At 38.2% G+C, this 13,889-nt stretch overlaps 1 protein-coding gene across 1 annotated transcript in view; it reads right to left on the minus strand.

The window, feature by feature from the left end:
• The window catches only part of LOC5578292 (probable 4-coumarate--CoA ligase 3), a 37,418-nt gene extending 26,510 nt beyond the window's left edge, over nucleotides 1–10,908 (minus strand). Inside the window, exon 1 of the mRNA XM_001663770.2 lies at nucleotides 9,780–10,908. Coding sequence (XP_001663820.1) covers nucleotides 9,780–10,850 — 1,071 coding nt within the window. The 5' untranslated portion in view covers nucleotides 10,851–10,908. The remainder of the gene's footprint in view (nucleotides 1–9,779) is intronic.
• Between the last annotated feature and the right edge of the window lie 2,981 nt (nucleotides 10,909–13,889).

The raw sequence follows: 13,889 nt of genomic DNA on the forward strand, positions 1-13,889 counted from the left end.
TTTTGAGTTTCAATTTTATGATCAACGCTTTCTGGGAAAAGTTCTGGGTAGTTGATCGTAAATTGAAACAGACCCCCCATTTAAGGTGAGTTTTTGCGAATCCGTTCGTTCTCGGGAAGAAACCTGGGGTTAGGATTGCATTAAAATTCACCAGTTAGATAACGTTTTTCACTGAGGTGATAGTTTTTCGGGAGAAATCACACCTTTAACTTAGTTGTTACACTGAGGTTGGTGCTGAATTCTCATTTTTTAGTTTTTGTTGCTTGTGATGTAAGATTTTTGAGATTTTTTCGGTGATGTGAATTATTAAATGTTTAATTTATTTTATAAATGTATGATTGAGTTGCCAACAGCCTGATGAGTAGTTTCAGTTTAATTGTTTGATCAAGATAGTTGTTTCTTTTTGCTTTGAGAGTTGCTTTGTATATATTTGTTTTTAATTTCCTTGTAAATATTAAAATTAGAAATTAGTTTAAGGTTTTGATTTGCTTTTGAATTTATTTGGAGATTTCTGCTGGAGACCGGAGTTGTAAAACGTTGATGGTCAGTGGCAGGCATGATAATTCTTTCATGACTTGTAAATAGAGGTTGAGTCAAATTTCTGACGATGAACACATATGACCCCGGAGGTCCTAAGTAACTACAGAAGCAGTATCAAATGACCTTCGAAAATTTGATTGGTTTTTGAACCTTTTTATTCAACTCCAATCAAATTTTCGAAAATTTAGTGAGGAATGATGTGGCGGTACCATGAATAATTGAATTTAAAATGAATATTAGTTGTACAGAATAATTTCCGTATGTTGAATTATACCATTGAATTACCCCCTGTATATAGACCACTCACTTTGAGTGAAATACTGAATTCGAGTTCATTTGTTCATTTGCTCCACTCCGCATACCATTTGTAGAATGAGTTCCCTGTTCGATTCTGGCTCTGAGCGTAAATCGACAGCCAAGCGATCCTGTTGCAGAAAACCGTGATCTCGGTTCGAGGCTCGGGCATCGACCTGGGTTCAAGTTTCGTTGACCCCTTAAGTCTTTTATAAAACTTCGGGTGGGCAGCGAGTTGGATGATCGTGCCCACTTAGGGAAATTGAATGCTTTCTCCCGACGGGTAGAGAAAGTAGTATGCGTGAAGGCGATTTTTGACCTTCGCGAAATTCTACTTCGTAGATTTCGCGTAATTTCCGGCGACGAAGATTTGCAAATCTCGCGCCTATTCTGAGGATCCTTGAACTTGACTCTTTCACTTCGTTCTGGTCTGCGGAAGAGGCGAGAGCGGTCCAAGTTTAGTTTAACCGCGCCGTGGTGTGATAGTTCAGCTTAGAAAGGCAAAGTCAAGTGCGTTAGTAGCGATTTGTGCGAGTTGGCGGTTTTAGTGCGAGTAGTTGATGCGACAGATTTGTGGCAAGTTGCAAGGTCCGTCACACCACACCCCCAAGTTAGCGACCGTTTTCGACCCCGCTTTCCAGCTTCGGAGTTTTCCCGGCGGTACACGTGGGCCGGAGAGGGCAAGCGTACCATCAACCCGCGCCCTTGGCAGGGCAGCAACAACGAGCGAGTCGGTTTCAGACCGATAGTCAGCAACCCAGCATATTTCCGTGAGAACAACCAGCAAAGTTCCGTTGAGCGTCCCGAACCGGTTTTGAACCGGTGACCCCCGCGTGAGAGCCACGCACGCTACCAACTGAGCCATCGTTGGTGACGACCACCGATGTGACGGCTGTACCCCGTCGAGCAAGTCCACGAATCCCGTGTGAGGCGCCGTTGAGAACGGCAAGCGAGTAGCAGAAGCGAAGTCCGGAGGAGATCCGCGTGTCGGCCACGTGAGGTGCCGCAGCAACAACAGCAACCGCCGATGCCTCCACGCAAGTAACCGTTCAAACCGTGAGTACTCATTTTTTGTATCCCATGCGCATGGTGAATTTCGCCCCTAGCCCGAGTTAAACCGCTAGCGTGGCCACACCGTTCATTTCGGCCCTACCGTTCGTCCCGTTTATGCGTCGGTAGTCGGCAACATAAATTGAACCCACAATGAACACCCTAAGTCGCACCGCACACAAATGAATTTACCGCACACGAGAAGAGAGTAAGAGAGTAGCTAGAAAGAGGGAATGAAGTAGTAGAATAGGCCTAGAGTAAGATTGTAAATATTGTCGATAAAGTAGAAGTTAAGCAGATGGAAGAAATAGAATGAATTACCGTTTGAATTTTAGATAGATGCGTTTTGAATAAAAGATTACACTGCAGTCCAAGAGTTTTTGAACAGTTATTTTTGGGAGAAATCTAGAGAGGTAAATGTAAAGGGATTTTTCACGTTTCGTGTCGTTTTTTTATTTTGGTCATTTACTGGAGAGGTTGACTCCGAAATCAACCAGACAGCTTTTTAATCGAACGAAGATTCGTTCGAGGTGTTTGAGTCTTGTTTTCCCGTGATGATAACCATCGCGAGCACTACTTTGTCGTCGGCGAAAATCACCTTTACGCACTCTAATTTCTTTATTTGCACGACTTCGGTCGTGAAGCATTTCGTTTCCCTGATCAGCCAGCTTGTTTCCCGCCCATTCTTTTGGGAAAAACCAGAACCCTCTCCTGAAGGGTCTCAGTTCGGTCGGGCAACCTTTCAAACTCGGTAAGTGGTCTCCCTCGGGAGTGGCGCGTAAGCCATTTTTACTTGTTTCCGGGAAACTCGCAAGGCTGTCGGGTTACAATCTTCGTTTTTTTTCAAATTTTTTCTGTAAAATTTCAATGTAAAACCCAGATGTTTTAAGCACAGTTTCAACATGGTGCAATCTAAAAAAAAAAAGTTTTTGTAACTTTTGGTGCATTTCTGAAAATTCAATTTCTGGCCGTAGAAAAGACGTTTTGATGCTGTAATATGATTCTTCATCCAAAAACAATTCAAAATGCTAATAACAATGATCTTCCTAAAACTAGCCGTTTTCTAGATATTTAGGATTGAATTATATTAATATCATAAAACTTAAGAAAATACGCCCGTTTCATAAGTTACTCCAGATGCTCCACCAACAATGTTACGTTTATCTCTTTCCACATTAATATCCCATGTTTTAACGGCAGTTTCAACATGGTGCAATTTAAAATAAAAAAAATTTTCTAAGGGCAACTTTTGGTGTATTTCTGAAAATTCAATTTCTGGTTATGGAAAAGGCGTTTTGATGCTGCAATATGATTTTTTATCCAAAAACAATTCAAAATTCTAATACCAATGATCTTCCTATAAGTTACCGCTTCAAGATATTTGGGATTGAATTATATTAATATCATAAAACTTAAGAAAATACGCCCGTTTCTTGCATTATTCCAGATGCTCCATCAACAATGTTACGTTAATCTCTTCCCACATTATTGGGTACTTCGTTCACCACTGGACTGCGCAGTCAGTTTTCATAAGTGCGAGAATGTAAATAAAATTGCGATCCTGCATCAAATCTTGTTGGTGTCTTCAGCGCACTTATTCTACGATTTATAATGAATGAGTGCGCTGAAGACACCAACAAGATTGGATGTAGAATCGCACTTTTATTTTCCTTCCCTCACTTATAAAAACTAACTGCGGAGTCCAGTCGTGAATGAAATGCGCAATAATATCCCATCAACTTTATCTTTGACACTTACACAAATAAACGAATTGTTGAGAAGTAACAAAAACAATATGCTTTGATTGTCTACCATCCCTACTCAGACACTTTTTCTCTATAACAAACGGTTTCCGAGGTACATTTTTTTTTTAAATGGTGATGCTAAAAGTACATACCCCCTTTATCAGAAGTTACTCTTGATTTCAAATGGTCTCTCCACCAGTGGAAAAAACTTATTCTATTATGTCGAAACTATGTCCAAAATTCCATTTGAATCCAAGGTAGTCGAGTTTCATCGTTTACCGATTTGGCGTGGAACCGCTCTACAAGAGTAATTAAACATCTCTTATGTCATCGTAGGCCACTGTTAAGATATAATATGTGATATTTCATTAGGGCTAGTGTCCTCAGTTTTGCAAAAGGGTGATCATTTAATTTGTAAATTAAAAAAAAAATATTCTCAACAGATCTAACAAATCAACTTTTTTTGTATAGTTTTGAATCATGATTCTTTATTAGCATGCAACTCTTCGTTAAGATATTTTCATTAAGGTTTTCTTTTGAATAATTAAAATAAAACGTTCCAATAACAATAATCAGTGAATTCAGTGAAGCACAACTCTAACTGCCATAATCAAAATACAGATAAAAAAGGAATGAAATAATTTTTGACGTATTCAAATTATGACAATGGCTTGATGGGCGACGATGAAGGGCAACAAAAATGTTTAGTTTATATTTTCAAAAGCGTTTGTTTTTAATGGAGGATATTCGGCTAGTTGGAAAATATCTACCTTTGTTCCCCGAGTCTGCAAATTTGCCGACATACAGTAAAGTATACCGGAAATTCATGTTTCATTTGCGAGCAGAGAAGCAAAAGCCTAGAGCTAGCGCCCAGTTAACAACACAAGCTTTGAAGACATCATGGAACAAAAAGCATTTGAACCATTTGATCGACGACGTGACAGTGGAACAAAAAATCTTGCGATACAGTAATTTCTCGATTATATCACGGGTCCAAAATTTTTTGGAGTGATATACCCGAGCGTAATATAATAAAAATGTTTTTTCTTCCATATATTTTTCATCAAAATGTGAGCTTTATATTGTAGAAATTAAACGAATTAAATAAAAAGCATGTGAGAGATGGGTCAAATAGATATATGCTGATTGATTAGGGTTATTTTTCGTTGTAAAATGTATGAAATTCAAACAATTATTATGGCGTGATAAAATCGAACATCAAAGCGTGCATAAATCGAGAGTGATATAATGAAGCGATATTAAAACGAGCAGTGATCAAATCGAGAAACTACTGTACTATGAAACTTGGAAAAGCTTGCAGAAGCACATACTAAGGATGTCGGCGAAAGAAACTGAAAAGAGAAATGAATTCTCTCATTCATTGCGGAACCTTTTCGACATCGCGAAGAAGTATAAACCAAAAACTAAAGAGGAGAAAAAAGCATCTCAGTATTTGCAAGAACAACGAGAACAATCCACTCTTCCAACAACAACTGAGACTGGTCCAACGGAAACTATCTCAAGTAGTGATTTTGAGGAGGAAGCTAATCTACAGGCAACAGAAGAGACTAATCCGCCAATTAGTGAGCAGAAAGAAGCAAGTCTACAGCAAAAGAAAACATTGACTGGTAGTGTTTTTGAGTCCTCATCTCAAACCCAGAGTGAGATACAGATACCAGGTAAGTGTGAATTGAATACATTGCAAATATGTTTTAAACTGTTTTTCATGGATTCTAATATTTTTGATTTTTATATTTTCTTCTAGGTCCTTCAAAATCATCTTCAACTCCTAAACCACAATTGAAAAACGTTATTACTGTCGTTATGGCTGCTGCTTTGGACCGCTGCAAAGTGAGTGATCGAAATGCGGTATTTCTAATTTCATCTATAGCGAAATCTTTGGGGCACGACGTTTCAACATTATTGTTGAACAAGGAGTCCATTAGATATTCAAGAAATAAAATTCGTGAGCAAAAGCACCATGAGCTGAAAACAACATTTAAGCCACAGGTTAACTTAACAGTTCACTGGGATTCAAAGCTGCTACCTAGTATATTGTCGTCTAAAGCCATCCCCAAAACTGAACAATTGGCTATAGTTGTATCTGGTGATGGCATCCGTAAGTTGTTAGCTGTTCCCCCCATCCAAAATTCAACAGGAATAGAACAAGCAGTAGCAGTTTATAATGCAGTTGTCAATTGGGGTCTTGAAGACAGGTAAGTTTTTTTAGCTTCAATTTTATTATTGATAATTTCTAAAATATAACAGTTCATTTTGCAATTAGTCGAAGAACATCGAAAAATGTATAAAAGTCCAAACAAATCAGATGTAAATTAGGAAATATATGCGATGTAATGTACCAAAAACAACCAACATGATATTTTTTTAATACCACTATTCCTTTCCTCTCCCTTTCGTTGCTTACCTTATTGCTACTACAACCATTGCAAAATCTAACAGTTTCCCATCTTAAGGGCCCCGGGGTTACAGTTCAGAGCCTTCTCACCAATCACTCTGATTTTTTTTATCTGAGCTTACACAGATGGTGCAAAACTGAATTGGAAAGGTCACTGAGGCTCAATGCTTGATCTCTGAGATGAGTGCATCTGAAATCACGAAGTAGCAAGCGGATTTTGTATGAGACGAGGACTCCGAACTGGTTCAGCTTAGTGAAGTGTTGCATTCCAAATGAAAATCACGCAAAACTTTTCAAAAGGACCTTTCTAACAATGAGAGACTTTCTAGAAAACTCTTTTGTTGTTAACTAAGTTACCTTTACATTTTTCGTCGAACATTGCGCAAATATTATGTAGTAGTCCACACCATAATCTTTCGGTCTGTAGATATTAAGGTTGAAATTTTTACAACGACACCATAATTAAGGAAAGTGGACGAGATTTTTGCGAGAAATCATGGTTTCAAACTATACGAAAAATGATGCACCCTAATGGAAAATGAGAGAAACTCCCTAATGAAATATGTTAACAGTATCCTACGATGATGTCGCAAATCAAATGGAACTAGAGGCGCATGAATTCAGAGGAATTTAAAGCCTCTCTAAACAAAAATGAAGACAATGGCCTACTATTATAAAAGAGGTGTTAAAATACTATTGTGCTAAAAAAGGATCAAATTCAAAATTTCTTGATTTTTTTAATTTTCAGCAACCACCAATGAAAGATAAGTGAGCCACCCTAATAAGATATCACGAATCTAATGAAGGAAATGCCCTACGATGATGAAAGAGGTGATAAAATACTATGGTTTTTAATATCCCATTCAAATTATGATTTTTCGACAGAAAGGCCCACCCTAATGGAAAATAAGTGAACCACCCTAATAAAATATCACATATTAAATGTAGAAAATGGGTTACGATAATATGAGAGATGTTCCAATACTATTGTCTTCAATATTCAATTAAAATTCATTTTTTTTATTTTTTTATATTTTTTCACAAAAAAGGATCACCCTAATGGAAAGTAAATGAACCACCCTAAAGAAATATCACATATAATATGCTTTCAGTAGCCAACAATGATATAGGATACGTTTCAATACTATTGCCTTGAATTTCGCAGCAATTGAATTCAAATCGTTCATTTTAAATTCAATTCACTCCCCCAACTCAAAAATTTACTAAGTCCCAAAAAGTCGATTTAAAAGAAAAAAAAATCCAAATAACACCAGATCTCGACGTTTCATGCATTTCTAAGACATCTGGCATCGACAAAAAAAAATTGCGATTTCGGAAATTTCATGTAAGGTACCGCGGGGCAAGTGGGAACGAAAAAAACGATAGTTCCTACAAATTGTTCAATTAAATTTTCAAATGTCAATATTTTTCAAATTAAACAACATAATCACATTTTGGCAACATATTTGCTGGTGTGTGCATGAAACTGATCGAATAATTTCGAAATTGTGAAAACCTTGGAAGAAAGCTTTAGAATGAGCCATTGGACGCAGTTACCTCGCTAAACGGGGCAAGTGGGACACATCCAGTTTCATGCGTCAATCCACATCAGTAAGTCAACCATTACAATAATAGGGTTGATAAATCATAGATTTTTAATTTTAAGTACATATTTGATGTACATAAGGGATCAACCATATCATGCGTAACGTTTTAGGAAGAAAACCTTTATTTAATAGTATGTCACCTCACATTTAATATTAACTGAAAATTCCGCAATAAAAGCGTAAAGAGGAATTAAACATGTTCAAAATATATCATTTATAAGTTGTTTATTAAAATGCAGCACATAAACAATCAATAATTGACAAAATTATAAATATGTTTTGTTATTATTTATATGCATGGCAGAAAACCACTTAATGGAGTGGAATTGTTTTCCATCACTTCTTAATTTGGTAGAAATAACAAATCAAGTTCAAATAAAATAGAAAAGTAATCGTTCTCATGATGCATTTCAAATTTCATATTCGTGTTTGTTCAATTTTGAAGTCGTTTTTCATAAATAAAAAATAAATTAAATAAAAAAAAAAATAAAAAAAATAAATTGAAATAAGAATAATTACACTTTTCTTCTCCCTTTTATGCAATTTTGTTATTTGAGATTGATTTTTTTTTGATAAAAATCATTTGTTTGAATGTTTTAGTGCTATTCTCTAGGAAAATGTATGAAACGTATACGAAAAGTTTTGATTCTGGTTTTTTGTTTTGATAGGTCCCACTTACCCCGGGTACAAACATATTTTGGGGTAAGATAGACTACCAAAAATTTCATATGAAATGAAAACAAAATACTGGTTGTAGCCGGCGTGCTCAACGCTAAAAACTATGCACCTTTTTTTTGCGCAGGGTGGGTGATGTTCCCTTTTGGATCTAATTTCTTATGTAAAAGTTAATTAAATTTATTGTAATTTTTACCACAAGTTGGCATTTAATTTACTCACCGATACATGGTAGTATAATACCCTTGATTGATCGTTACTCTTGTTACAGAAATTGGCGTGAAAGTATCACAATTGTGTGAATCATTTTCAAAGTGATTGTTTTGATATTTTTGTTCAGTGGGTGGTGGACTGGGTGGTAAGCGAGAAGATGAAGCCACGTGCTTTCACGAACTGTCACAGTACTGCAGCAATTTGCTCCCTAGGTGACACCACGGTAGAATTTACACAGGAATTTTGAATAAATTTGTTCCTGCTCAAACGTCTGTCTGCGGTGTCACAATTTATCATGCAAGTTGAAAATGGCGCTGAACTGACAACTGTTACATGAACCACATGGTAATAAAAATAACAATATGTTCAGTACTAAATACATTCTTTACCCCCATGAAAAACTTTTCCTAAGTGAGCTATGACGAAACGCCCCACTTACCCCGTATTCTCACTTGCCCCGGGGTACCTTACCCCTTGGGAGATTTTTCATGGGTCAAAAAAGCCAAACTTTGACCGCTTTGGGGGTCCACTTAATGAAGTCCGATTGAGCTCAAATTTTGCATGGGGATCTTTTTCGAGGAGACAAAACTTTTGAGCACTACCATTTTTTGAAATTCGAAAAATCGATTTTCATTGGCACCCTAATACACACTGACGTTCTACGATCTACACTTAAATTTTAATATTAACACGGGAATCAAAAAACCCACACTGAAATATCAGGTTCCGCACTAAAATGCTACAACCCACACTACAATCCTAGGATCTACACTGGAATACCATGATCCACATTGGAATCTCAGGATCCATTCAGGAATATCAGAATTCACACTGGCTTCCAGAGCTCATTCCACAATCGTTCAGGAATCTCTGATTAGAAAACCACGCTTATTGTAACAAAAAACGAGCGTGGTGATGCCGGCACGAGCTGCTGACAGCTTTGCCGAATGTATCATCCTACCATTTTGTCTAAAAAATAACTACAGTCAACTCTCTCTCACTCGATATTCCGAATCTCGATACCGAGTTAGAGAACCATAGTAACAGCTGGTCTTCATGTCTAACTGGATGGTCCCTTGCATCTGCAGCAGTTGAACTGGTTCTGTGTTCTGTAACTCGATGGTCCCTTTAATATCGAGTTATGGAGAGATGACTTTATATTCATAAAAGTAGCGGATCCCAAAACAGATCACTGGGCGTGAATGGGTTAACTAAAACGATTAGATGAATACCACTCACCCGCATGCTAACATTCGGCATCAGAATGCCAACCGAGTTAGGTTTCTGCAGCAAATCCAGCGACATAATTCCACCAGTCTCGCTCATAGCATATCCCACGAATACCCGTCCATTGGGACTCAAAGCATTGGCTCGCTTTCTCAGCGAATCCGGCAGCGCACTACCTCCAACACCGACCATTTTCAGCGTTGGCAACTTCATCTGTCGCACCTCACAGTACTCCACAATTTCCGCTAGCATCGGTGGTGGAACAAATGCATTGGTCACTTCGTATTTCTTGACCAGTTCGCAGGCGTAGGCCGGGCTAAAAGCTCGCGTCGTGATGACTCGTTTGAACCCGTTGAATACGGTTAGCAGCAGCATCTGGAAGGCGGAAATCCAGTACAGGGAGCTGAAGCACAGTACCGTGCTGGGTTCCATGTGACTGATCATGGAATACGGGGCGATTAGCTGGGAGTGAGTTACGCAAACGGCCTTCGGTAGACCGGTGGTTCCCGAAGAGCACACTACGACGGCGGTCGTTTGATTCGAATCGCCGAGGTACGGCGGACGGTAGAGTTTTTCCGCATCGTGAGGAGCGAAGATCCGTTTGTGATTCTCCGATCCGTCAAGAACCACCACCTGGGCTTCCAAGTGGATCAGTTTAATGGCATTTTGAACAGTGGACTGATTGTGCTCAGTGCAGAACACTAGTTTTGGCTTGGTGATACCTATCAGGTGGGTCAGGTCCGATTCCTCGAACGATGAGTCCAGTGTGTGAACAGGTGCTCCGACGAGAAAACACCCGAAGAGGAGGGGCATCACGCAGGATCGATTGTCCAGCACCATGCAGACCATGTCACCCTTGGAGATTTTGAACACCTGGGTGAGATTCAGCGCAGTTCGGATCATCTGGATTCGAAGCTTGTCGCAGGTGTACTCTTCTCCGGTGACGGCATCGATCTGGATCAGGTTGTTCGGTGTTCGCTCGAGGATGTTCACTATGACTTGACCGATGCTGGCCGCCGGATTCAGAACCGGAGGCTGCTTCGAACCGTGCCAGGTACGCGTCGTCGGATCGTAACGGGACATTCTGATAACTTACACGATTTGCAAAAACGCAACGGACCGAGAAGACTAAGGAAGCATTCTTGAGTGCAATGAATTTTATAAGTTTTCTGCGACCTTATCTCCTCGTTATATCTCAAGAGGCTCTTGATCGGTTTAGACAGTCAACACGTCTTTAGTTGCTTAGGATTATCCGCAGTTAACATACGCCATAAAACTAATCGCTATCGATAACCAACGGCTGGCATCGCCGGAATGCCTTCCTTATATTTTGAATTCTGTTCAGTAAGTAACTATAATATCGCTCAGTTGCTGTCTACAGGACTAGTAGCGACTGGGTGTCTTTAAAAAAGTTAACCGGAGATACATGTTTCAATAAAGATCCCTATAATAATCTAACAAACATTTCATTATGAGAGGGGTTGAAGACCTGCATTAAAATAGAGACTAAGTTTTAAAACGAGACCATCCACCAGCCCCTTGTCTACAGGTTGCCACATATGAGGAAAAGCACGAAATTTATTTATCCGGAAAAAAATACTGCGCCATATCAGGGCGCCTATCTGAATGCGCCCACTTACGAATTGCAATGACACGGGATGAATAATTCGTTCGATGCGCTTCGGTGAATTTGGCTTCCACGCCGTCGCCGTCGCTTCTGGTTCACTGTAACTGTAGCCCATTTCTCACCTTGCATCGAATTAGTATGGAAATTTTTACTTCTGCCTTCTGAAATGTATGGAGTGTCTGTCCTAGCACTTATTACGTTTCATTATACATTTTGGCACTGCAAAACGAAGTGATAGCTGTTTGTGCAGGTGCATGGTTATGCTGGTCATGAGGGAAGGTGCGACGAGTTGTACAATCGGTATTGACTACGGAAAACGCCGTCGTTGAAGCATAATTGAGGTTTTCCAGTGTTTAGAAAATCCATAGAACGATTGTTTTTGGAGAATAGTTGTATTTAGAGTCATGGATGAGACATTAGGGCGCTCCTTACCATCTTTACCATAAAAATAGGGTTCTGAGAAATTTTCAGCTTTCTAGGTGGAGATTTAAAGAATGCCCAAAGACAATGTAGGTTTATATGGAAATTACTATTGAGAAATTTTGAGAAATGTTACATAAACGCTAGTACTGTAATGTAAATAGAAACTTATCATCCCATATTGAAAATTAATTCTTCAAACCTTAATGAAGGACGTTGCTGAAGAAACAAATCCCTTTTGAGCTAATTTTGTTTGGGATTTTTGTACATGTTTGCAGGGCTATAATCCCATATTAAGATAACTAATAGCAAACAAACTCATGAATATCTTTTCTGCTATCCGTCGGATTGAATTTCTCTCTTCAGTCAATTTCTTTATTATGGTTTGAAGAATGAGTTTTTACTAAGGGATAATAAGTTTGTACTTACATTAAAGTACTTGCGTGTTTAGAACATTTCTCAAAGTTTCTCCATAGTAAATTCCATATAAACCTACATTGTCTTTGGGCCATCTTTAAATCAACACCTAGAAAGCTGAAAATTTCACAGAACACTATTTTTATGGTAAAGATGGTAAGGAGCATATGGGAGATTTGATTTTCAAACATGTTTATATATTGAACCACCCCAATGAGACATTTATTGCAATTCCGTAAAATACCAGCCGAGGGTATCAGAAGTCATATTGGGATGCGTTTATCATTATTTCGCAACAAGCTGGTATTTGGACGCAGTGGCGCCGAAAGACAACATGTTTGAGATGCGTGTTTTACTTCTTTCTTATTTTTAGTCTCATACCTTTTGAAATGTCAGATAGAAACATTTTTTGACAAAACGAAAATCCCGCGAAGTGAATGTCAAACATAATCAAAAATGTCAAGCATTAAGTTTCGCTCTATTTTTTAAAATTAAATTTTAAATCAACTCTTTCTTCCTCGATATTTTGTATCTCGATATCGAGTTAGAGAACTATGCATAGTAAAAGTTAGTGTTCAAGGCTACCTCGATGGTCCCTATGGTCGCAGTTGCATTGGTTTGGTGTTCTGTAACTCGATACCTCCCTAATTCGATGGTCCCTTCAATATCGAGTTACGGAGAGTTCACTGTAGATACATTAATTGAGTGGGAAATTTAACCAAAGTAGTAGTATTGAGGGATACATTTGGCGTTAAAAGCGAGTATTGTACGCAGCCAAATTTACTCTAATTAATTTAAAACTTTGAAAGGATATTTTTAACCATAATTGACACATTTGAAGCACAGTGGAGCAAAAACTTGTATCAGTCTAATGGATAGCAAATGGAACTATATATAGAAAGGAATTCTTTTCATGCTTCTGATGTAATAATTCACTGCCCAATCGGATTAAATTATAAGCTTAACATGCATTTCATATGTCTCACTATAAATGCAGCTCTCCTGTCAGCGTTTATCAATTAGATCATCTACCTATCGTAAATTGATAATCCATACATTATGACAAACCTCCTCAAACATCACCTAACCGTATAATAATGTAAGCGTTAAGTGGCAATACTGGTCGGTGCAACGGCAGCGGCAATTGCCAATAATACCAACGATTATTGGCATCACAGTCGATGGATGGATGGGCGGGCGATGATGATGATGATGGAAGGGTACATTTCAGTATATCATCCCTGATAAAAAAATATGAAAAAATGCAATAGGTTTTATTGTAACAATACCACCATTCAGAACATTACGATAGGTAAGAGATTCCTGAGATTTTTCAACCATTATTGCAAAATAGAGCGAAAGATTGTTAAAACGTCAACTACTACTCCGTATCAAGTTGGCGGAGTGCGATCTTATTTTGTTATTTTCGATGGAAAAAAGTTGCGGAAAATAATTTTCTGTACCAACCTCTTTGACAGTTTCAAACTGAAATAAAAAAAGTTTTAGAATTAATTTGACGTATCAACTCTTCCTTCCTACTAAAATAAAAATATATTGAAACACCATTCATTTTATTACCACATGGGGCCAGTGAAAAGTTTCTTATTAGAGGTTGAATTTGTGTTTGCATTTTCAAGTAGCTATAAGTAAACAAGAGT

This window comes from Aedes aegypti, chromosome 1 (genome assembly GCF_002204515.2).
Source record: "Aedes aegypti strain LVP_AGWG chromosome 1, AaegL5.0 Primary Assembly, whole genome shotgun sequence".
Taxonomy (NCBI): Eukaryota; Metazoa; Arthropoda; class Insecta; order Diptera; family Culicidae; genus Aedes; species Aedes aegypti.